Source organism: Ictidomys tridecemlineatus, chromosome 7 (assembly GCF_052094955.1).
Source record: "Ictidomys tridecemlineatus isolate mIctTri1 chromosome 7, mIctTri1.hap1, whole genome shotgun sequence".
NCBI classification, from domain to species: domain Eukaryota; kingdom Metazoa; phylum Chordata; class Mammalia; order Rodentia; family Sciuridae; genus Ictidomys; species Ictidomys tridecemlineatus.
In genome coordinates, this window is record NC_135483.1 from 186,562,133 (window position 1) to 186,589,594 (window position 27,462).

At 34.8% G+C, this 27,462-nt stretch overlaps 1 protein-coding gene across 4 annotated transcripts in view; it reads left to right on the plus strand.

Moving 5' to 3' along the window:
- Nyap2 (neuronal tyrosine-phosphorylated phosphoinositide-3-kinase adaptor 2) overlaps positions 1 to 18,193 on the plus strand; it is a 246,969-nt gene extending 228,776 nt beyond the window's left edge. For all 4 annotated transcript variants that reach the window (XM_021727144.3, XM_021727145.3, XM_078018105.1 and 1 more), the window contains one exon: positions 12,961 to 18,193. In XM_021727144.3, the coding sequence (XP_021582819.1) occupies positions 12,961 to 13,188 (228 nt within the window). In that variant the 3' untranslated portion in view covers positions 13,189 to 18,193. The remainder of the gene's footprint in view (positions 1 to 12,960) is intronic.
- Positions 18,194 to 27,462: the final 9,269 nt, after the last annotated feature.

A 27,462-nucleotide genomic window follows, 5' to 3' on the forward strand; every position in this document is an offset into this window, starting at 1 on the left:
CCCAAACCGCTTACTTAGTCTTTGGCATTTCCTAACCTTATCAAGTGGACAATTTAGATTAATAATCATAGACAGTAAGAAAACAGCGTAGAAAATAGAGAGGAGCCGGGGAAGAAAGGAAGATGAGGATAGGACGGCAGCAGGAAGGGCTGCCTTTTGAACTTGTGCCTGGCAGAACTTGAGCTGCAAGTGATACTTCTTCTTTTTTTTTTTTTTTTTTTTTTGAGATTCCCATATAAGGTTCATTTTTTTCCTGTCTTTCCATGCCGATCCCACCACAATCTGAGTGAATTTGGTTAGAAGAAAAAACGACCCACCCCTTTTGGGAAAACTCAATCATAAAAGAAGTCCAGTTAATTTATGGGCAAATTTACAAGTGTTGTTTACATTACTTTGGGAGCTAGTGCTAATTTTGAGTAGGATAAAGGCCCCAGGCTTTGGGTTGATGTAGCTCAAATTTAGAATTATGAAATTAAAAAAGACATTTTATTTAGATGGAGCGGCTGTAGAGACACAGACCCTAACGCCTGCAGCCACATAGGAGACAATGGGAATGAGCATTTTTTTCCTTTGATAGATTCAAGAGTATAGAAAATCTTTTTTAACTGGAAATTTTCACTATCAATGAAATGGAAAATGGCAACTGGCCCTTTGCCCCAGTGCTGAGACTGCAATAGGGATTAGGTTGAATTTTAGGGACCAGTCTATTTAAGGAAGACAGAGAAAACTTGGCCCCAGTTAATTTTTGCCATGTTTCTCTGATTTTCAAGAGAATTCAAAATGTAGGCATACATGCCCATAAGGCCTGGCCTTGGCCCTCTTCCCTATGTCAACTTCAACTTTCTCTTTCTCTCAATTTAATCTCATGATTTCTTCCCCATGGGTTTAAAACTGTCATTGTTGTATAGTTTACATGAAACACAACTGTGGCCTGATGCAGCTTGGCATTCTATGGTTTGGATTCTCTTGTCTTCTCTGACCTGAAGCCCAGAGCATGGGCAGTCAGTCACTTTTCCCAAGCAAGTAGAACAGCAAATCTGGCCCCAGTCTGAATTATTGTGATTGCTAGTGTGTTTCTCCTTCTGTATCATAGTTGTGCTCATATTGGGCAATCGGTCTTGTGGAAAAAACAATATTTTACATCTGTTAACGCAAGCTCAATTCAGAGTTAAAAGAACTAAAAATGTTTTTTAGTGTTTCAGCAGTTATTATCAAATTCTCTTTCTTGGGGTTACCAGACTGCTTGCCTCTGAGCCTTCTCCTTGCTAGATAAAGCAAATGTTGACCAAGACTGGTCTCCCTCATTTATTTGTGGTCAAGTCCATATACATTATTAAAAACCAGAATTTTATAATGAAATTAAACTCGAAATTAAATTAATGCTAGTGTCAGCAATTAAGAAAATATATTTAGTGGAGAACATCAATACTTTTGTTGTAATTGAATTTTATCTTGTATTACTGCTTGTTCCTTCAGGGAATGTCTCTTTAAGGTTTTCTACTTACATAAATTTCTTGCTCATTTAAAAACTTATAAATTAATTCTGAAACCTGCTTAAAGGGTTTTTTTTATTCTTTATTACAAACAATTAGCTTATTCAATTAATAGATGAAATTGTATCTGTAGTAATTATTGGGTTTAATTGCTTCAGAATGTCATGTATTGGTGGAAAAAAATGTGTTGCATTTTGTATATAACCACTTTACTTTCCAAGGGCAAGGACTTTATAATTATAAACAGTGAAAAGCCAAATAATGAATCATACGTTGTTTTTCTAAGGCTATGCCCTGGTTCTGCCTGTGGACACAGACATAATAATTTTTATATTTGAACATGAAGCAACTTTGCTCTGAGAAGCCTCATTTTGCATTGTAATAAATGAATGTCTTTTATCATATATCACTCATGTTCATATCCAATATCCTTCACAACTTTATAGAAATTTTAATTCAGCAAAACTTTAAGCCAGTTTCAGAAACTTGAGAATTAAATCACAAATCAACTCTTTATCATGAAATATTTTCATTGTTTCTCAAAGTTATTGCATGTTTTTCTGTACCTTTACAGAGAATAATCCACTCATTTTACCTGCATCTTTGCTCTATGAACATGTATAAAGAGGCAAGTACAATGTCAATCAAACCTGCATGGATGTTGCCTTATTAGGTGAACTTAGGTGAACACAATTTTATGATCATAGTCTTCCACTAAAGAATATATATTATATCATTTAGAATCATATGTGCTTACCAATTTGCATATCATATCTGTTTCCAAGAGACACAAAGTTAACATTTGATTCTGACAACTGGCTTTGCTTTTAGTTGTCATCTTGTGATATGAAAATATGATGTATTTTCAAGACTTGGAAATTTTATTATTTTCTAAAATTATTTTTAAAATTTAATTTTCTAGCTGATACCTAAACATCTAAAACTTGTACACAATAATGATGTTTTGATATATACAATGCATAATATTTAAATCAGACTGAACCTATCTGTCTCGTCAATCACCTGACAAATGGCAAAAATATTCAGTATTCTTTTCTCTAGGTTTTTGGGATGTACCCTATGTGCCTGTTCTCTCTAGAAACTTCTTACTTTGGTATGACTATAACTTAGTCCCCATTGATCAACCTCCCCTTATCCCTACTCTCCCAGCTTTTATATTTCTGCTCTAGCAAAGAGTTTGTGAACAATGATTTTATGTAATTAACATTTTCCTTCAAGGTGGCATAAAACCTATCCCTGATCTTTTCCTCCAACTCAGTGCATCAACTAACACTTTTGTACCACTCACTTCTCACTAAAATCGTGAATGTATTTGGAAAAGCATAAACATGTGTGAAAGGATTACTCTATTTGTTTGCTACCATGAAACAGAGGAAAAAGGGGGCTTGTTGAATGATCTGCATTATGCCTGGTGAAATAAGAAAAATACCTGCAAAGGGACTTCTAGTACAGTGCCCCAGAGCAGCAAATACATTCTCAAAACGTGATTATAAGGAGGTTCTACCAGTGAGTAAGTGATATATATTTGGAGATAAGTGGGAGGTATTAATAGACAGCAAGAATGAAATAATACATTGCTCTTATTGTAATTATTATCATTCACTTTTGGATATGATCTCTATTGAGATACTTTACCCATTGAATATTTGGCTAACAACTCCAAGAAGGAAGCCAGGAAGGAGATAAAGTGAAGAATAATGAGGAATTATCTTTGCAATTCAGTCTCAGAATATTAAAGTCCATCACTGAAACCATTCTGGTACCCTATGAGTATTCTTGTGGGTGACAGGTAAGGAAGTTGCCTTGAGGATAGAAGTTCTGATGGGGAAATGAGGTGGCCAGCTCTGCTCTGTTGACCTCCCTTTTCGTTTCCAAGATGGAATCCATCTTCAGAGACTGTTAAATGGGATAAAATTTGATTTTATCATATAGAAAATAGTGGCCACATTTTCATTGCAAGGATGAGATGAAACAATGCAGAAATGGAGCCCAGATGATCCTGCACTCATTCTGAGGAAAGGCTGCAGTTATGGAACTCTTGTCCTTGATAATAGTGAAAAAGAAAGTGGTAGAGGAAGCAAACAAAATAAAGTCAAAGTGTGTTCTCTCCTCCAGAGTTTTCATCGTTTACCAACCTTGGCATCTTTCAGAGGCAAACTGCACCACTCTTACTTCATGTGGGACACTTTCCTGTGTCAGTGTTTACATAAAGTGAAAAAAACACAGTGATTATGTGTGTGTGTGTGTGTGTGTGTGTGCGCTCACGCGCGTGCATACACGCACGTGCTTGCCACTATAGGCAACTCCAAGGTTAGCTATGAGAATTTAGTGTGATGACTGGGGCGCAGACTAAATTTTGCAATTCCAATTCCAATTCTGCCTTCTATTAGACCTATGATACTCTACCTTTAACTTAACTTTCCAAATCTTATTTTATTATATAAAAATAGAAAAAAAATACATGACATTATTACATTTAAGGAAATTGATACACTCTGTACCCATAGAGTTCCTAGAACTTCATCATGTGCAATAAATCATGGTTGCCTGGTATTATTATATTGCTGATGCTATTATTATTAGATTTTGATAATCTTCCACTCCAACATATATTTTGCCAACTTGGTTTAGAACTTTTATAAAATCATTGAAGAAAGTTTTGAGTTCATTCCTTTTACATCAATCAAGGATTTCAAGATGTGAGTTTATTCCTTTTTTTCACCACTTTTGCTTGAGTGACATTATTGATACATAAAAAAGTATTCTTCAGTAGTACTTTTATAATTTTATGTTTTGAAATAACATGATAAGGACATGTAGCAAGTTTCAATGACTTAATCATTGACATATGATATTTGCATATATATAAATAATATACATACAAATACATGAGTACATTGCATGTGTATGAGAGATAGATGGACTATACTTGGAATAATTTGCTAACATCAAAATCTGATTCCTTCTCCACAAACCTCAATGAATTCTTTACTTGTGTGCTGCATCCAGTGAGGATGGTCACAGAGTGGGAAGAGCCAGACCTTGAGAAAATGCTTCTATGCCATCTTGACAGTTCTGAATTTCTCAGACTATCTCCTATCAGGATCAGCTGGAAAGCCTAATTAAACTAAGCCCGACTTTACCCAGATCTAAGTCATAAAAGACTTGTGGAACATTGATTTGTCACCTAATATAAGCCACAGGGCCCAGGATTGATGCCCAGAGTGTGAAAGTGGTGTTCTTGGCGGTAGATCACCCAGGTATGACTCATGTGGTGTTACAGGCTCAGTTTCAGGTTAGGTGCCTCCCGTGGTTCATAAATTCCAGGAAATAATTTTTTAAACCATGTACAATTTGGGCTATTGTTGGATTCAAGTGAGCCAAACTGGAATGAGATCATTCATTAAATCAAGGAATTTAAAATTGCCTTTCCTGAAAATACTCAGAAAACATTACATCCATTTGTTTCTTCACTCATTCATCTTATGAACATTGATTGCATATCTCTGCTCTGCTAGAGGTTGAGAGTGTTCACAGAGCACGTAGACCACTGGGGGTAGAAGAGCTTATGTTCTTAATAGTGTCCACTTTTAAAGAGATGCCAAAGTATTCATTTAATCCTCAGCAAAACTGAGGTTTTTATTATTTTCATTTTATGAATAAAGAAAAAAGGTCTTGGAAACGTTATGTAACTATACCCTGGTCTCACAATTGATAAATGATAAAAATATGTCATCTTATCCATTTTGTACTGTCTCCTAAGAAAATAGAAAATCAAACACACACAGAGAGATGCACAAATAGATGGATTTTATTAAAGAAATAATGCATAGTGTATTAGCTTGGCATGAGTCTTTATTGTCACTGTTTAGCAGGGTAATTGAAGCCATCCTCTATTCCTGAAAGTGACTTGTGATTTGATGCTTGCTTAAAAAACATCACTATAAGATTGAAGGGTTAGGCCATTTCCTCCTTTTATAGGCACAAGAAATGAGCAACAGATTTTAATTTGAAACTCTATTTTTCTTTATAGCCATGCCAATTTTTAAGACATTAATTTATGCTTTTTAGTTTTTTGATAGTGTGTTTTACATAATTGATTATGCAAGCAAGTACAGATACATAAAATCAAAGAGCATGTGTGACTTAATATACAGCATGTGATGTTTTGCATCATGTGACTCGTAGTTGATCAGACTGTTGTGTGTCAAAGGGGATGTTCAGATCTACAAAGAGAAAGGAAGGAGATAATGTAGGTCTGCAATTTTGCATTGAAAAGCAACTCAAGACAGGGATCTCGTTCTGTGGACTTATGTATATCACAACTAAATTTAGACATGGGAAATAAACACTGAAACTTCAGTACATGCCTCGGGTATAAACTTGCTTAAAAATTCTTTCATAAAATATACATTCTGAGTCAACCTTATGATAAACAAGGAAGAATTACAGGAGAATAATTCTAAAAATACCCCAAAGACCACAGTTAAAGATGAAAAAAAATATAGGCAAAGCACCACAGAATATCTTAAACCTATACAAAAGGCGCATGTTACTTTTAATAATATAATCAAAGTATAGAAGCTAGAAACATTTTTTTAATATTTATTTTTTAGTTGTATTTGGACATAATACCCTTATCTTATTTATTTATTTTTATGTGGTGCTGAGGATCAAACCCAGGGCCTTGTACGTGCTCGGCGAGTGCTCTACCACTGAGCCACAACCCCAGCCCTAGAAGCTAAAATCATTTTACCTATAATCTTTAATTCTCATAATTTCTCCAGCAAGAAACAAGGTATATGATTTACACTACATCATCCAAGTGATACTGAAGGCCCAGGTCAAATTCAGTCCAATAGTATTGAAAATTCTTTCTACTTGCTTTGGTCTTGCACACTTATAATATCTGTTCTAATATCTTCATTCTGGCCTGTGTTTCAGATTAGGAGGGGTGGAAAACATTTACTCCTGACTCATTCTCCTAGTGTTGAATCTAAACTTTTCAAAGTTAAATAAATGGTATTTATAATAATGAAGTAACATGAGTTATATGACTGTAACTTTTTAACATTAAGCATAAAAATACTGTTATGTTAGACTACCTATACAAATTTCCAAAATAGAAATTATTGTATACAACATACATAGGGCAATTCATAATCACTCAATGAAAAACTTTTATTTTTCTGTGTGAAAGGTTTGTGATTTGACACTAAGTAGTGAAGCAATCTTATTAGTGATGATCATGTTGACAAATACAGGGGATTATAACCTGCTCGCTCTATGTCAACTTCAAAAGGTTTACTGAGGGCTAACACTGTAGTCTACACTTTGCAACGTTGCCCCTTCCTTCCAAAATATAGCTGGAAAAATATCAGAAATGTAATTCACTAAAATTGCGGGGGATTTCTCAAAATAAATTGTGAGTTTTAGGTTGACTCACAAGACTGACATGACAAAAGTAACTATGGCAGCCTTATTAAAGAGGGGGAGGGACCTGGTATGACACCTCATATGGAGCAAATGTAAGCCAGGTAATCTAATTTTTTTTAATTCCAAAATTACTTTTTTCCTTATAGAGATGGAATTATAACATGCACATTTAGCATACCCAAGGAATTTTTATATATGAATCGCTACAACAAATCTGAAACCTAAGTTTAGTGAGCCAAAGTTGATATGAAAAATATTGTCCACATGTAAATCAATGTTCTTCATTTTTTATACTCCTTTTAATAGTACCAATATCAATGTATTTTTGCCCATCATCTATCAAACTGTTCTAGAAAGTACCTATTTTAAGGTCAATTGACCATTTACGTAGTTGAAAGCATGTTTAGGGAAAACCATGATGATAAAGCAATAGTAGTTTGATCCAATAACTATTACTAGAGTGAAGATAAGTGGAAATTTGACAATGTTTGTGTTTAATTTATCCATTCAAAATGACTTTTCCCACTTTAATAGGTCTAGGATACTATTTTCTTGACCTTTTTAGATGCTGTATTAATCATAATAAAGTGGTTATTTGTTTATTAATTAACTGCATATTTTATTTCATATGATCATTCAGGGGTTATCTTGGTTTTTTTTTCCCTGAAAAGGGCCAGATTGTAAATATTTTAAGCTTTGGGAGCCATATGATCTCTGTCTCAACTTAACTCTACTCCATAGGCAATATGCCAACAAATAAGCATGCTTCTGTGCCAAAAAAATTTATTTATATACACTGCCATTTGCATTTCATGTAATTTCCATGTGTCACCAAACATTATTCCTTTGATTTCTTTTTTAGCTGTTTAAAAATGTAGGAAAAAAAAATATATTGCGAAAGGTCTGTCCAAAAACAGACAGTGAGCTGTGTCTGGCCTCCGGGTTTCAGTTTGCCAGCCCCTACTCACTGTCTTGAAGATAAGTGGAAAATAGCCACGGGACTTACTTGTTTATTTTTCTGTATGTTATATTAGTGAAGATTCAACCTGTTTGTCCACTAAAGGGAAGAGGAAGAACATTCTTAATGAGAGCAATAGTATCCCTGGCTGGCCTCCTGACTCCTTGGTCAGGGAGGGCACAGGTGCAAGCTTCTCACTCCTCCCGAGATTCCCGAGGTCGCTTTGGGCCGCTCACACACTTCTCCACTGCCTCATTGCTTCACCAGTGCCATGCCTGGTCTTCTGGAGACAATTTTTGTGCAGTGAAGAGAAAAGGTAGAGATTTCAGGTAGCTCTAACTTGGTTTTTGTCCTGGGAACAGCTTTTACTTCCAGTGCTGGAGATGATCATTTCTTATGAAGTGGGCAACCAGGAGGAAGAAGTTGACACACACAGCCCAGTGTGGGATTGATAGATCATCCCCTGCCCAGATCATCTGGAAATGAGTATAGATTATTTAATCTATTTTGGAGAAATATTCACAGTTTCAACACTTATCTCTGAACTTAATTCCAAAGTCAATAGGTAACTGCTTAACATTGAATTTAGTCTCCTATGTCTTTGATAAATCATTATTTTTCAAATACTAAGGAAGGCACAAAAAATAATAATTTGAGATATGCATATTCAGTTTTGTGCTCATGTCATTTTTAATGTTGAAGTTCTCTTAGTGCTTATTTTAGAGTAATATTTTGCTGTCTATGATTTAGATATTTTGGAAAATTGAGTATTTTCCATATATAGTAGAGATTTCTTATTGTATTGCATTGCTATTCATTTTTTTGAAGAAAATATATTCTTGATCTCAGGTAGCCCTTAATTTTCATTCTTAGATGAAGTAATTATTGTCATGAACTAAAGACTCCTCCTCATTCACACCAGTATTTCAGGAGCACCCATGAGATTGCTACAGTATATGAAATATTCCCACTTCATATGGCTTTAGTTCACTGCCCCCCAAACCATGTATAAAGTGTGATATATGTACGAATATGCATAACATATGTATACATGATGTACAGTCTCTCTCTCTATATATATATACAAAATGTGCATGTGAAGTATACACAAATACACATATTATATCCATATGAACTACATTCCATAGTCTTATACTATATATATATGGCTTTTCAATGTAACCCAACTAGCAGGATCTCAATCAAGTTTTTTAACTTTCCCCCTTATACAGTTTGCTTCTGTTTAAAAAATAAAAGACACTATTAAAATGAATATTTTGAGAGAATATAGTCTTTTCACTTTATTTTTTTAAATGTATATATTTTAAATTTTTAATTTATGGAAAAGCTACAAAGAGTGCTAAAAATTCCATTATGATCCATGCTCTCTGTTTTCCCTGTGGCTAAGGCCTTACCTTTCTATGGTTCATTCTGTTGTAACTAATGAATCAATATTCAAACATTAGAATCAGGTACAGTACACATCACTCTAATTTCCCTAGTTTTTATCTAATGTAGTTTTTACTGTTCCTCAGTCCCTTCTAGAACAGCAGATATATTGCTTTTAGTCATGAGTTTTCTCTTCATAACCCCTAGGTTTTGATAGTTTCTCAGACTTTACTTCTTTGGATGACTTTGACAGCATTAAGCTGTATTGGTCTGGCATTTTTGTAGAATGTCCCCTATTTTGAGTTTTTCTAGTACTTTTTCTATTAATTAGAGTGTAGTTAGGGGTTGGTGGGGGGAAAGATAGGAAAAGTAAAGGACTATCATTATAACAAACATACATAATATCAATATGACTTATCATTGTTCATCTGTTGATAGTGAACAATTGCTTTACCTGTCTGGGCTACTGTAACAAAATGCTACAAACTGGGTAGTTTATAAACAATGAAAGTTATTAATCACAGTTCTGAGAAGTTCAAAATCAGAGTGCTACCATGGCTGTATTTGAGGGCCCTCTGGCAGGATGCAGGCTTTAACTTGTTGTACTCAAACACGGAAGGTAGAAAAGAGCTTCCTTGGGACTTCAGAAGGTCTCAGCTCTTAGTACCATCACCACAGAAGTAAGAATTGCAGCATGTGAACTTCTGGAAGGCGAAGCGTGTCAGCCACAGGACCAGGGTTTCCCACTATAGGGCTACTCCTCTCCCCTTTTCTGTACTCTACTCTTTAGAATGAAAGTGTTGTGTAGATCATGCAGCTGGTGGAGATTTTGGTTTTGCCTCCTTGGCAGGGAACTTCACTAGATTTTATTTTCATAAACTTATTTAAGAATATTATCTCTGCTGAATTACACTAATATAAAACTCTCATCTAGGAGATATGTGTTCATAATTGAAGAATTGTCTTATAATTATAAGACAATTTACCCTCCCCTGTGTATTTACCCTCCCCTGTGTACAGTTTTCATATTAGTTTGTAGTCACCTATCCTAACTCACATCACAAAATATTAAATAAAATTAAGTAATACATAATGTAATGTTTGTGTGAAAAAATAAATAAAATACAAATGGGGGGGGGATGCTGTAAGGAATATTTGCCTTAAAGAAATTTGGAGATTTTCCAATTATGTTGAAATGTGCAAACACAAGACTTTATTAAGAATAAGATTATTGGGAGAATTTTTTTGATAGGCAAAAAAATTGTTCAATGATGGTAGATTTTTTTCCAATTAATAATTTTATGAGGGGTTAGAACTTTGTTTTGCATGTTGAACTTCTAAAATGGATGAGATTAAGGTCTTGCCTTTGGGAATTCTTTGTTATACATTCCATTATGACAGTTTATAGTCATTCAATAAATTTTTCTTATATTTCCACCTAAAGAGAGTTACTGTATTTTTATTCCATGGGTCATGATATTAGAAAACATCACAGGTCTTTCAAATAATCTTTGAGCTGCTTTGTCAATCTCCTGTTGGAACACAAAACAGTTCATTATATTAACTCAACAAACACCTATCATTTTATGTAAATATGAATGTCCATGGCCAAGGTCTTAAGCTAGGTACCAGAGAACATTAAAAGGCATATACATGGCCCATCCTTCTAAGACACTTTGTATCAAGTTAGGCACATTTTAACATATTTATTTAAGAATATCATCTTTTGGTTCCTTGAGTCAGATCAGCACTTTTATTCACAATAAAGCTATAAATACATTTGCATTATGCCACCTGGAAATGGCAATATAGACCATAATAACTATTATAATTTTTTAAATAATTTTCAAGAGATGGAGATGCTGTACTAGAAAGAATATCAACCTTGGAGTCAGACAGCTGGGTGTCACTTAATAACTATGACATTGACGTAGTTCCTTAAACTTCTGACACTCAGCTTTGTAATTGTGGTGCATAGATAAATCCTAGCTTTCAATGAAGTGTGGAGGAGGTAACACCACATAGAGTTCTTTGCAGAGAGGGCAGACAGACATGTCAAGCTACCAGGCTTTTGCCAGTAACAGAATAAGAAAGTGTAGGCAAATGCTGTACTGTTTTTAAGTGAGAAGGACTTCATTATCACTTTAAACCTCAAACCAGCTTCTGAAAGTGAGGTATTGCCAACTATGTTGTTCAGTTAAAGAATCCAGAAGCTGAGTGAATAATGGAAATTTGGCATGTCCAGGATTTGAATCTGTATTTTTCTGGCTTTAGGTCCTGCCCTCTCCCTAAAGGTTTAGGATTGGTGATAATTCTATGAGTATTATTTAAACCAAATAATCCTTGCCTGACTTTGGGCAAGATAGGCAACTTCTTGAAGACTTAGCTTCCTCATTCATGCATTAAAGATATTGTACCAATTTATCTTCCCAGTCCTGTCCATTACCTGTACACATTGAGAGGCTGAGTGGTGTCGCTAAAGGAACAGGTGCTAGAAATGAACTCTTTTGTTCAAATCCTGACTTCCAATCATTGGCTCTATTACTTTGGGTAGAATTCCAAAATATAAGTGTCATTTTATCATCACTATTTGGGCTACCGAATAGTATTTATTTCAGAGCATCTTTCTTGTGAGGAATAAATGAAATAACCCATGCAAAGTGCTTAGAATGAGATCTGATATAGATTAAGTATTAGGTATTTGCTTTTCTGTAACATCAAGTTCAGTATCTTCAAGTGAACTACTTTTACTCTGCAAATCATAGAGTAGATTTGCTTAAACAATTAAATTCAAGCTTCTCCATCCTAGCTGGGCTCATGGGCCAGTCTCACTGCCTTTTGCTTGGGACAGAATCTATTCCAATGAAAGTTACTATCACACATTGTACCTCTCATACCTGGGATTAGTGTTTACCTGTCTAGTACTACATGTGCACATACCAAAGCATAGTTCACTCTGAACTTTCTCCCGCTAACCCAATTGACCCGATGAATCTTTTTCTGTTTCTGGAACTAATCAGAAACTATGTCCATGTAGAGATCAATGATTCTAATTCAACATTCTCTGAAGTATCAAAAACTTCTTTACAGTCGAATTATTGAAGCATTTATATTCCAAACATAAGGTGCACACTGAAAGTCATTTCAAGAGGAAGAAATATTTAAAATATTTATTGTATTCCATATACTTACAAACAATTCTAAGGTTTTAAAATTCATTTCAAGAATGAAAATGTTCATTAACATCTTTGCAACATATCACATTTATGTTAAATCTCAATGAAAAATAATTCCAATAATTGAATTTAGATTTAGTAGGACCAATAACACAATGGAGCTAAGGTGAAAGTAAAAAGCAAAGATCTAGCAAATTGTTTAAAAAAGATAAACATTTTTAAAAAGTTTTATTTCCATATTGGTAAAATATGTATGCCTGAATAATTATTAAATAATATCATGATTTTACCAATTTCAAAACAAAGATTTTTAATGGTTTCCATGGCTACATTTTGCTTTGTAAGAATTAATGTATTTTCCATTCATTTCTGAGAGTTTTTAAAGGAGGTGTAGAAACAGCTGACATTTTTCTAAATGACAACTAACAGTGCAAAATATGCTTCCATTCCATGTTTTCTTCAGCATTCACTCTTTCTTTTCTGCTAGGTGGCTTGCATGCAGTGGTTTCATGGAGACCATACAATGCTTGAGATGATTGAGAAAAAGCGTTGCTTGTGCAAGGAAATAAAGGCTAGACAGAAAACGGAAAAGGGCCTTTGCAAACAGGATAGCATGCCTATCCTACCCAGCTGGAAGAAGAGCACAGGTGCAAAGAAGTGCAGCCCTCCACCATATTCTAAACAGCAAACGGTATTCTGGGACACTGCCATCTGAGCGTGGGGAGGATGGCGGCAGCTCCTGGTTACTTACTACCCAGAGGGAGGTCGACTCGGTCACGTGAAACATATCTTCTCTGTTGGAGTGGAATGCCACAGGAAGCTGTGCTTACTTGTGGCACATACAAGATAAAATGTATATGTCTTTGCAATTAAGGCACATTATTTATCCCGGATTATTTTGAATCCAGAAGATATTAAATTGTAAATATTTTACTAATTTATGGGTGACACCTGAAATAATACACACTATACATATATATATATATATAAATACAGAAATATCAAGTTTACTATATGATATAATTTCGGTATTAACTGGTTTGTTATCTCTTTTATATGTAACCCCTTGATGCCTTTTACTATTAATTTTTGCATTTAAAATGTTTTTTTTTTTCTCTCCTGCCCACATTTGGCTTGTGTACAGTAACTCACAGCTACACATCATATCCAGCCACATAATATAGGATCTGGTGCTAGTAATGTAAAAATTGAATATCATATTTGTGAAGAGCATCTGCTGCTTTTTAAGTTTCTCAAGGTTTGACAGGAAATGAATGCAAATGTGATGTTAATTTAGACATCCACATTACATTGACACCAATATTTTTCTTTCATGAGAATTTCTCTTCAATATCCTATTCTTTATAATAAAAAAATAATGGTTAGACTCCAGAGAAAGTTCTTAGGATATATTTGGACATCCCAGCAGGAAACTTTTCCTTCACAAATGACTTTAGGGACATGTGTCCTTGCATCATCATGGATCTGATTGGAGGAGACCAGGGTTCACTGTGACAATGGAAGGAATAAGGAGTCAGATGCTGGTGAGGGTGACTGCTGTGGAGCACATGAGGCCACTGACATTGTGGCCACGCCATCAGTAACCTTTCATGTGCATGATTGTTTCCTTTAGAAAAAGAAACAAACATTCAACTAGACTAGTTTACATATCTACGTACACTAAATGCCAATCTTTCTCAAATTTTAATCCCATTAATGAAAAAGTATTTCTTGCTTTTTTTAAAATTAATTATCCAATTTTGGGGTCATAATCCGTACATGACCATCACACCCATTCTGACCAATTATGACTCCATGACCAAAGAGTGATGATCACTTCTTTATTTTGTTTCAAGGAAGAAACAGGAAATGCAGGGGATAGAGGATAAGGTGGATTCGATTTTATGTGGTGATGAAATTTAAGTTTTTTTTTAAAAAAATCATATATATCTTTTAAAAGTAATTTGTTAGTTGAATATAAATGTTGCCACGGATAAATAAAAAAGGAAAGTATCACATATATTTTGTATATTTAAATTACTATTTATGCTTCCTAAAATTGACAGTATGTGGTTCTTCGTTAACAATCAATTTAGTATTATATTTCTCAGAGAAAAAGTGTGTGTTTGAAGTTATTGTCACAGTAGTTTTCCATGTAAGGGTATTGACAGCAATAGTACCATGCTGCTCAATAAAACCAAATATAACAGGAGTTGGGGAATTTTTGTAATCTATATTGACAGAAACTTAGTAATGCTTTATTGGTAATAGTTTCTTTCAAGAGCCTTTGAAATGCTATAACATAATTTTTTAGAGTTTTATAATTAATGTATATTTTGATGTCCAATTAGAATTCTGAAAGAATAAAGGAAAAGGTAAGTGGGAGCAAGTGTGTATTTGTGTGTGTGTGTGTGTGTGTGCACGCATGCGTGCAAAAGAATTGTATACATAAAATTCTTACTGAAGATTTAGGTTTTGCTTGTATAAGTGAGGTGTTGAAAAAAGCAGAATCACAAATACAGGATATCTCAGAAAGGTCATAAGTAGCTTAAATGAATCCTGCTTCCATGTTTCATCAGCTATAGATTGTATTTCAAACCCAATAATCAATGGATCACAAATTTATGAATAATGAAAATGTGTAAGATAAAATAATAATTGGATACAATGTGTTTATGTTATCTTCACTTAAATGATCACAACTACACATATACAACCCAATCAGTCAAATATAAGTCATCGATTTTTAGTTTCTTTATGATCTATATATTTAGGCTTAGTATGTTAAAGATTATTCTTCCTTCAAAATTTATATTTAGGTAACACCTTCCTATTAGGAGATACAGGTGTATTTCTCAGATGCTGATCTTGCTCATATCTCTCTGAATTAGGCAGAAAATATTTTTAAATGCCAGTCCCTTTACAAGAAGCATATACTTGTCAAGATTGATTCATGTTGAACTCAGCCCTTCCCATTTGTTCCATCCAACATATGCTATGGCAAGATTTCATGCACTTCTCTTTCAAAAGTTCTTTTCTGAGGAGGTTTGAAAGTTTGACCTTAGAGAAACACTTCCATTTATTTCTCTAGATGTTTCCCTACATGGGAAGTAACTGAAATATCTGGAAAAGTGACCTCTGTCACTCTGTGCCTATACAATATAGAGTTGCCCATGGTGGCAAGAGCCATTCTCTAGTCCATTTCCTCAGTGCATGGTATTTCTCTATATGAAGAAATGGGGGCCATTAGCATAGAGAGAAAGGTAAGCTGACTCTCTGGCAGTACTAAATCAGGACACCTCCCTGTGTGAATCTGGTCAGAAGATAACCTGCAGGCAGTACACTATGCCATGATAAAGCTCATACTTTCAGCAGTGCCAAAGAACAAATCATATCATGGCACAGTTATCAGGTTGAAAGAGCTCAGATCTATAAAAAACAATCTTTTTTAACAGCAAATTCTATAGAAATAGAATTTTATTGGTTGTCAGCAAGATGCTTTTATTTGTGAAGTACTTCTTAGCAGAGAAGAAACAAATTTCTTTAAAAATGATGGAAGGGAAAAATGAAATACTGCATTTTTTCCCAGTCAGAGAAGCCTAAGTCACCTGTGGTATTACAGTGGTCCCTCACGAAGACACTGCCAACATTTTCCCCTCAGTTGTGCTAATGAAGCAAATTTGGAGTGAAAAGTGATGGACTTGCATTAATAAAGGTTCATGTTCACCCATATTAAATAATTGACAGAGTAGAACACAACACCATGAGACTAAAATCCCTCTTTGTTATATATGTATATACACGCTTTCAAATGCACAGTGATTGAATACAGTTAGACACAACTTCACTTTTGAACATAGTGACTCTGTTTCAAAATAGTGAACGATTTTTTTGATTGCTTCTAGAAACAGAAATTGTTTTTTCTTACTCAATTTTGACATAGGTGTGGGTCTTCTTGACATAAAGAATTTGGTTTGATTTTTTTGACTGAGTTGTTTCGTAATCAAATCAATCAAACCTAAATGACCTTACTAGGTTTTGTTCTAACTGAGATACCAGAACAATGTGTGTACAAATTACAAGTTCATATCACCTACATGGTACAGCAAGTCAGTAGAATTTGTAAAATGACTATGCTTATATGAGAAATCAAGAAATGATTTAAATAGTATGCGATTCTGAGATGAAGGGTAACTCATACTTGCAGTAGAGTACAGGTAGACTAGCATCACAATGCATTGTGTCATGAACATAAGTGGAAATAAAAGAAAAACTGTACCTGTAGTGTTGACATGATCTCACTACATCTTCCTTCTATGGGAGAATAGAGAGTTAATTGAAAAATATGGACAATTTGCTATTAACCCATTATTTCTTTAGCTGTTCATTATTGAGCAACTTATTAATCATTTTTTAAAAAGTTTCTCAAGCACTTGGAATTAAACATGGAAAAAGATGTGATCCTTGCCTTCAAGGAGGTAAATTATGCAATCACTAATGTTTTCAAAATAAAGCCAGTTTTTAGAAGATACACAATTTCATATGTTTAACAGCTTTTATGTGTTTATATAGCATTCTCATTTTCTTCAGCTCAAGTGTACAGTCAAAATACTAAAACATACTAAATTTAATGTCTAAGTATAAAACATGTTATGTGTAAGCCTCTGTATGTACACGTACAATATATACTACTGTCTATGTAAATCAATGAAAGGATGACACATTTTGCCATGTGAACATTATGGCTTGGGGTTAGGATGATTTAAAACCCTTTGATATTTGGGTCAATTTCACTGTAGCAAAATATATATATATAGTTTGGAAAAAATGATTGATTATATTTCTCTTTAAATCTTGTAAAGTTTCAAATTTAAGGGGAAACACCTTTAAAGAATCTTTGCATTAATCACAATCAAACATGTGAAAATCCTTCAAAGGATTTAGTTGTTCCCAAATACAACTGGGTTTGCCCACCCTAAAAGCATCTATATTTACACATGTACACCTCCATAGAGAATACATACTGTATATAAATAATATATATGGAAATGTTTAGTAATGCACTTCTTTTGTTTGGAACTCCTTAACATTTATAGCGTAGCAATTTGTGTAAAGTGCACTGTGATTATTTAAAAAAAAAAAGCACAGTAAAGTCACAGGTCTTGTTATCTTGCACTGAAGACGTGTTTACGTATTTAGCAATTGTATGTTTACTTTATTGCTCTTTTCAAACAATTGAAACAAATAACTATGAACAATGGTATAAAATAATATGCTTTTTAGTGGCTAATGGCACTACATTTTTTAAAGACAGGGTTTTTAAAGAAAACCATTTAACATCCATTTCAATATAACATGTTTACCATATTTAAGAATCTGAATGTCATATCACATTTTTCATAACTCATTAGAAATGTCAGGTATGTGCCTGAAAAAATGTGCAAATAAGCATTAGATAAAAGATTTCTCTACTTGTGTGTTACTTAGCCATTTATATATACATAATAATATAAACACTGATGTTTTAATGTCTCTTAATTTTTGTACTTGATTTTTTTAGGTAACATGTAATTATAAATGTACTTTGATACTACTGAAGTAACCAGATGTTGTTTGAAAACAAATTGATTTCTTTAGTGCATTGACAATATTTTACAATACTTTTGTGCTTATTTATTTGTGCTCCCGTGTAATTATAATAAAAGCAATAGTTTAAATTAGTTAACTGTCATTCCTTGTATTTATTCATCAAGAAAAAAGATCAACATGAACTCTTTCAAAAAAACACACTAATATTTCTACTTCTACAGTTGTCTATGAGATTTTAAATATTGTGGAAGATTGTGCCAATGAGCAATGAGATCTAAAGCTCAGATGGTCCTTAATCACCATTTACTTGGCTTCTGTCTCCAAATGCCCCACTGAATAAGAGAAAATCTTGACATTTTTCTTCCCATGCACCTAATTGCAGCTAACTGATTCAAAGTGTACCTCAGGGTGCTCTGGGAATTAGAGAGGAATTAGAGAATAAAATTCCTTCACAGCCCAGACCTGTGCATGCCCCACAAAGTATTTATTGGAAGGGTATTTAACTTGTGTATTAATTAATTTATAGATCTAGAATCCACTCAGGTTAAACAAGGAGGACTTCAGTACTTAATTTTGCTAGGGTATCAATGAATAAAATGTTATTGAGGATCTGTAGTGTGAGACAAGATTCTGAAACTTGATGAATTTATAAAAAAAAAAAAAAGTACATCGGTAAGAATGTAGTAACCTGAAATGGTCTCTAATGGCCGTTTTATCAATCGTTTAGGTCTTCTTCCATATGTCCAAACTTAGTGTCATTAATATATTTGCACCATTCCTCACTAGTTATTTTTCACATTCATTTAAAAAAAAAGGAATCTGACTTATTTTCATGGTTTAGTCTCATCCATTTTCATAGTTTAGTCTCATTCCCCTAGCTACTCAAGTAAATGTTCATGGCATCATTCTACCTCTTGGCTGAACAAAAAATAACCTGTCACCCCACCACACCTCTAGGCTTCCAAGCAATTCACCTACGACAGGAAGTACCTCCATAAATTGAAGTGTTAATCTCGTCCATTTTGCTAATACCAATTAAACCTCTTTTTTCCCCAGTTTTGTGATCTCTGACACTACTTAAATTAGGTTAACACCAAGATGGGTTACTGATAAAACAATATCCATCCTCCTATGGCAATTGGTGTTTGCGAAGATTCTTACTAACACATATGAGTAAATGTCAGGCAATGTTACAGATCATGAGAGTAAAAGAACATTTTAAAGACAACTTTGCAGGACATTGCCTCACATTATGTCCTCTAGAGTAGTTCTTCTCACACTTTGCTTCTCAGAAAAACTACAAGGATAATTCTTAAAGACATCCAATCTGCAGAAGGCAACCAGAGGTATAAAACATAGGCATCTATAGATTATAAAATTACCCAAGTAATTACAATATGCAGCCAATTTGAGAGTTCTATAGCAGTGCCTCTCAAAGTTTAGCACACATGTTTATCATATTTTGATTTAATGAAGACTGAGTTGTGGCATCTGTAGTAAGGTCTCAGTAAGGTCTGTTGATGCCAACTGTCCACAGACACTCTTTGAACATTGAACCCTAGGCAATTGCTTTTCCACCTATGTTTAGGGAGCACACTCTAGAGTTCTGCTACTCAAAGTGCCCCATCGATGGGTAGCATGGTATTCTCCTGGGACTTGTAGAAGTGCAAAACCTTAAACTCTATCCCAGAAGGATTTTGGGCCTGAAACTCATAAGTCTTCTTCAGCAAGCTATCCAGATGATTCTCTATTCACATAATTCTTAATGACCAGCAAAATTTGAGAACATTGCCTTAGAACAATATAATTTTCCATCATTGTAGCATATTACATATATCCTGAGAGATTTTTATTTAATACTGATGTGGGTCCCACTCAAAGATTTTGATTTTATCAGCCTCGGGTCAGGGCTAAACAACTTTTCTTTCCATTTCATCTCCTCTTGTCTTTGCTAGAACCTCCCTGCCACCACCAGCAGCAGCAGCAGCAACAACAGGGGATTAGAATAGGAAATTGAAGCTGAGAAAGCTTGATGAGAGAATCAATTCTGATCATATATTAGAAATCCTGTCACTTCTCCCAGAAATAACATTGCAGCCACAGAGCAAAATCCGAGAATTCATCTTTTCATGTTCCTCCTCATCAAAATAACATACAATACCTCATGGCATAGAGTGCCATAGAGCTGGGCACAGTTAAGCATACCTGTAATCCCAGTGACTTGGGAAGCTGAGGCAGGAGGATCATAAGTTCGAGACCAGCCTCAGCAACTTACCTTCCAACTGACCTTCCAATGTACTGAGAACCTGTTTCATAATAAAAAAATAAAAGGGAGAAGGAATATGAATGTGGCCTGGTGATAAGTACACCTGAGTTCAATCCCCACTACCAAAGACAAAAAAAAAAAAAAACTATTAAGGAAGAAATTTCCAGTTTTTTATTAAATCAGTTCCCTGTGATTGGTCATTCATCTGCCATTTGAGAAGAAAAAATATTTCATGAAAAAAAGTTCACTATTAAAAAAAATCCCTAAATGTTGTAAAGAAATTAATATCAAGTGTTCTTTACTGTCACTAATAGGATTCTGTCGGATTTCCCACCAGTTGGTATTGATGCATAATTTTCAAACAGCCCTTTCCACCCTCCAATCCTTAGGTATTGTGTTTGAGTTTCCATTACAATGCCATCTGTCTTATAATAGCTATCTCTTTGGGGATTTGTCTTCTCTAATACATTATAAGTTCCAGAAAGGGGAGCTTAGATTTGTTCTTTTGTAAACCTTGTATTCCCTAAAGTACCTGGCCATTTGCTCTGTACATAAAAGTGCTAGAACAATGTTCATTGACTTAACTTATGTATTTATTCAACAAATATTCACTCAGGTTCCCCTATATAGCAAATACGGTTCTAGGCAGTAACAGCACAAAGCCACAGTACTTGTAAAATTCAATCTCTTGTTGATTTATATATTCCTTTGAAGTTATAACTTCTACTTCTCTCTTTATTTACATAAAACAAATATGATATGAGAGTGATACTTTGTATTTTATATCTCAAATTGCTATATATATGTGTAAGTATTTAGGCAGATTGATCTGTCCGTTTTATCTAAACTTCACTTTATTATCAAAAGAAATTAAGGCACTTTATATTATTGCATAAAATATAGCATATGCATAAATATATTAGAAATGTGTGAAAGCTTTATCAATAATGAAAAAGAAAATTAGAGCATGAGATAAAACCAACCAGGAGTGATTTTTGTTCACAAAATGCATATGATAATAACTGAAATAATTAATAATTATGAGTGTCATCTATCACAATAAAATATCAATAATAATAATGATAACACCTACTGCAATTTATGGTTTAGTGTGTTCAAGACACTGAACTATGTTCGTAAAATTTATGTTTTTTAGTTCTTAACTCTAGAATTACATTCATTTTCTGAATAAAGAAGCTAAAATTTAGAAAACACAAACATATATTATAGTAGTTATCTGTTGTATGGAAATTCAAAAAAGGTAAAATTTTAAAATTTAATCTCTGGTTGATTTATATATTCCTTTGAAGTTATAACTTCTACTTCTCTCTCTATTTACATAAAACAAATATGATATGAGAATTTTAAAATTTTTTTTAAAATGCAAGTTAGACACTCATTTAAATTTTGTCTGTTTATTATTATCTGGAGAGAATGAAAGGCATTTCCATTACTATCAGCTCTCTGTGGCCAGAACAGAACAAACCCAGCCAACCAACACGTCCATCTTCATCAACAGAAAATCGGGGTTTTCCATGAAATGCAATGAAGTTCACAGGTACGTGGCTCAGAGAGCAGGATCTTAGGTTTGAGAAAATCTTTGTCCTTTTGTCAAAATTAGAGAGTATTCAGAAGGCCAAAAGCAACTGCTCTGACAGAGATTCTATATGGCGTCTGCCCCAGGAGACTTTCTTGCCCACTCACCTCATTCTCTGGGATTTGGTAATTCAGCTTCACAGATCACACATATGGACATATTGTTTCCTTGGCAAACACAAACTGTGGTCTTACAGTGGAAAGATTCTGAGGGAAATGATACAGACCCCTGAGACCAATTTGGAGGTTGTAAGACATCCCTGGTTTCCAACCTCTCAAAATGGTCTGCTTGCCTGAGGATTCTCTAGACTTTTTCTGAGACTAGCATTCAAATGTTTGTCTTACCCTAAAGGATTCTTGACCTCTCATGGAGCACAGTATTGCATCCAGGTTCCAAAGAGTCCTACCAGGTTACAGAAAGTCATCAACCCAGTATTTGCATTTAAGTCTCAGAGATCAACATCATACACCAGTGATCTCAAATACAAATGACCATATGTACTATGTAAGAGACACTTGCCAAGGAGCAAGGTAGAACTTGAAAGAAAAAAAGAACAAACAAGGAGAATAAACAAAACCATGTATCCTATAGCATGAACTCGGACCTGAGGGCAGGGAGTTTTCTGAGCAAAGATACAAGGGTAGGAATATTATTAAGAAGCTAAAAAAATAAGATTAGAGATGTTTAGTTTTGGGAAAACGCATATTTCATCTTGAAGATTACCAAGTACAATCAGTGAAAGAAGTTTACCTCATTTTTATTTGAATGTGAGACTTTCTTCAAATTAATGTTAGGATCCCATATACAAGGCCAGCAAGGAATTTGGTCAGAGCACTTTAGAAAGCAAGGCGGAAAGTCAAGGCATAAAAGTAAAGAAAATTGGTATAAAGAAGCAAGGAAATAGGCAGAAAACCACGAATCACCAAACACTGATGAAAAGTCGCAACATGAATAAAAATGAATTAAAAAATAGTGAAGAACAAAAAGGATCTTTGATGTAGTTAGATTGGGTACCAGTAAAAGGGGTTAATGTAAAGCTAATGGGGCTCAAGTTTCATGCCACACACATCTAAACTATTCTAAGAGGCTACACAGGACCTGGAAAAGTCATGATTTTGTAAATTTGCAAAAGTAGGCTCTGTCTTGCCTACAGTCAGATCAGAGTAATGTCTTTTTCTCCTCCAATTGACCTTCCACCCTACTTTCCTTGCTTTGGGGTCACTGGAATGGCTGTGAGAATTTTGGATATCAAATTAAGAATGTGGATACACACTTACATTAGGCTAATGGGCTATTTTCCTGTGGTCTGCAGAATTTTTGGACTTGCTTTCATAGATATTCATAGTTATCCAAAGGATATGATTTCTATACAACTAAAACTGGGAAAATGCTAAAAAGTTAAGAATGCATAAAATATGAACTACTTCAGCTCCTTGCCCTTTTGTTCTTCTTCAAACCAAAGGAAAAAGCAATAAAGTATAGTTAAGAGACTGCAGCCACACTAACGACAATTTGGGAGGAATATGATTTAGATCTCTAACAAACACTGAGATCCAAAATCTATTTTGAGTATGCTTTCTTCATCACTAAAGCGTTCCAAATCCTGGGTATACCATATCCTTTAGAATACAGCAGTTGTAATATTTTTATAAAAATTGATGAAATTGAGCTAATTGGAAACTTGGGCACATAGGTACACACAGAAATGGTTAGATAAGAAAGAGTTAGATATAATAAAAAACAATCAATTTATACCCTCTCAGCTCCAAAACTTGCCCTTCCTTGCCTTCTTTATTTATGAAAGTAAAGTTGGGACCATCCATATTTGTTTCTTGGTGGCTGAGATGATGCTAAGCTTTGTCAGCAGAGGGTGATGGAGAGGAGAGAGTCTGCTGCAGCGTCCCTCGCTATTTTTCCACCTATTTTTTCCTCCTATTATGCAGTACCAGTAAGATACACATGGACCATCTGGTAGTGCTCACCTCCCAAGGGTTTCAGTGGTACCCCAGAGGTATATTTCCTGGTTACCCAAGGACTGTGGACCAGATTTGTCCAAGAGAAACCCAGAAAACTCCTCTGTCACCCAGTGGGCCAAAGCCACACGTTCTCTAGTGAGATCTGAATGACAGAGCTAAGGAAAAGATTCGTGCCTTCTATTTGCTTCTTCTTTGGGTAACAACCCTCACCCCATGGTACCCATGAAGCCAGAATTAGACAGACAGTCAGAATAGATAGGTAAATCAAGTCAGGTCAGATCAAAGAGGCCAATTTTGAGTGAGTCTCAAACTTGGAGACTGTCCCCTGAGGGATTAAAATGTTAATTCCTTCAGAGCCCTTCCTCCACCCTTATCTAGAACCTGCCCCCCCCCCTTCCAAACTGTTGCCAAGGTAACCTGTCCCAGGAACTGCCCCTCCCTACAGGGAGCTATAAGGTTGTTGATGTGTCCTTGCCTACTCCTTTCTGCCCTTCCCCCTTCAGCCCACCTGTTTCCACCTTTGGGCCCTCCCACGGAGCACTCCTGGGCCTAGCCACACTGCAGGAAGGAGAAAGATAAGGGGGGAAAAGGCAGGAGAATAAAGGAAGCCTAGGACATATAAGAAGGGCAGAACACCTCTTTCAGGATACCAGCTATGGCCCCCTCCTCCTCCTGGGAGAAGTCTATGTTGCCCCTTTTTATATAAACCCTGCTTTATATGCTTGCCTCAGCGTGCTTCTCTAATGTTCAAACTTCAACGTGTGGGGAACTGTTGGTATCACTTATAGGAATCTCTTTCGTGCTTAATAGATTTTTCCATGATGTAGTTAATAATTCTTTACATTGACTTTTTGTTCAAATTAACATGTGGTTTCTGTCTCCTTGTTGACTGATATAACAATATTTCATTTTTCACTCTAAGTTTTTAATTTTTGTAAACACTTTTATGAAGGGTTACATGGTGCCCCAATAACATAAATGTATATCTTATGAATTTTATAGTTGTATTTTAATATTGATGATTGCAAAGCATTTAAATTTATGATTTTTTTCTTCTTTTTGGGGATAGAACCTTGAGCATATTAGGCAATTGCTCTACCATTGAGCTATAACCCATCCATTTTTTGAGCCAAAATTAATATTGGTCTGTTTTGGTTCCATTTAACTGACAAATACATCAATAAATTCTAGCCTTATTTTATTGGGATACTCTTAATCTCTTGATGCTAAAAGAAAATACTTATTTGAAATTACATGATCTCTCCAGTTTCATTCCCCTGGATTTCATTATTTTGGTTAATATTAAATTTAATGCTTTTGATGTTTTAAACAACTGACCAGAAGTAGCACAATTTGATCCTGAAGTGGAAGAGCAACTTTATGAATTTTTTTTGAAAGTGAAAAGAGGAAAAGATAAAGACATGGGGAATTTTGTTGGGGATAAGGTAAGAGTTGGGGGTAGTTCATTTACCAAGGCCTTAATTTTTCCCAAATAGAAAAATGCCATCTGCTTTAATAAAATATAGGAGGCTTGGTGAGAATGAGCAAAATGATCAGGCAGATGGCCACATTATACATGTTTTCAAGTCCCCCTGAGCACTCTGTTTATGCAAAGATGCTCCTCCATAATATTCCTCAGGCCTGGGGTGGAGAGAGAGAGTAGGCAGACCCTGGAACTGGTCCAATCGCACTGATATTATCATGGCAAAAACTTGTATCCAGACCTGAGAAAAAGGAGAGACTAATCATTTATCAGCAAAATTCATTTTTCTCTTCTGGGTAAGTATACCACTAAATTATATTTCCTGAGTCACTATGGGGTGTGGCCCTTGACTTAATTTAAAACATGCAGAGAGAAGATGAGCATCTATGCAAGATTTGGTCTATACAAACATCTTAGGCCCCTTGGTGACTCCACCTCTTCTGGCTCACTGGGTGGACTTCCCTACCTCACACCCTCCACAGTCAGGATGCCAAATACTAATGATACTCTCCCTCTCCGTGCCCTCTACTATTTTCTGAATCAGAGCAAAACCAATTTATCCTTTTTTTTTTTTTTTTTTTTTTTTTGCTCATGCACCTGTTTAAATTTGGAAGCACTCTGAACCTTTATATAAAGATGAAATAACATTTTATATGAAATCATTACATGTTTGGATCCACTCCTCATACTATTGTCTAATAAGATATTGCAGACTGGATGATGGCTTAAACAGTGGAAATTGATCTTACAGTTAGGAACTTTGGGTAGTCCAAGTTCAATGCATTAGCTTATTTATAGGCTCCATCTTCATGACCTAGTTACTTCTCAAGGGGCCTGTCACCAAATATCATTACATTAGAGATTAGAGTTTCAACTTGCAGACATGCTGTCCATAGTAATTATTCTAATCTGGCATAACATATATACAATGGATTTAGGAAATAAGTGCTTCTACAGAAGATAGTAAAATGATGAAGGGGCTCAATGTGTACTGTCTCTAATATTTGACATAAAATAAAATTGGTTTCTTTTACTATACTAAATTGTTATGGGAGATGCAAATTAGACGAATACACAAATTCTAGTAGAGCTTGTATTCTGGAGGATAAAGCTCTGTGATGGATCCAGGAACTATAAAATTATTATTTACACCTGCAAACTAAGGGAATGCAAATATTTTGCTGCTTGAAATACTTATATACAAAATGTAAAAGTTACCATAATGATGCTATCTTAATTTGTTTCTGTTGTGAGAGGACACCACACAATAGGTAATTTGTAAAATTATCACTTGAAGATCTCACCTCTTAAAATCATCATGATGACAACTGAATCTTAAGAAGAGACATGGAGAAGACATTCTCACCATAGCATTTTGCCCCTGATTCCCCCAAAGTCATGTTCTTCTCACATACAAAATACATTCCCTCTATTCCAATAGCCCCAATGTTTACTCTTTCCAGCAGCAACTCAGAAGTTCAAGTTTCATCTAAAGTAAAATATGATTGAGATTCATGGCATGATTCAACCTGGGCAAATTACCCCAGCCTGAGTCTGTGAAATGAAAACAAGCTATTACTTCCAAAATACAAACGTGGTCAGGCATAGGAAAAACAGTGCTATTCCAAAAGTGAGAAATAAGAAGGTGATAAAGAGTGACTACTCCCAAGTTAAGTCCAAAACTTAACAGGGAAAACAACATTAAATCTTAAAGTTGCAGTCAGAACTGCAATTAACAAACATACAAATAATAATAAGTATTGGCAAGGATGTGGGGGGAAATGTACACTTACAGATTGTTTGTAGGACTGCAAATTAGTACAACTACTCTGGAAAGCAGTACATAGATTCCTCAAAGTACTAGGGTTGGAACCACCATATGACACAGCTGTATACCACTTAGTGGTGTTTATCCAAAAGGCTTAAAATCAGCCTACTACAGTGATACAGTTACATCAATGTTTATAGCAGCACAATTCACAGCCACCAAGCTATGGAACCTGCCTAGTGGACCAACAGATGAATAAATAAGACAAAAATTCGGTGTATATACACAATGGAGTACATCATGCTAAGTG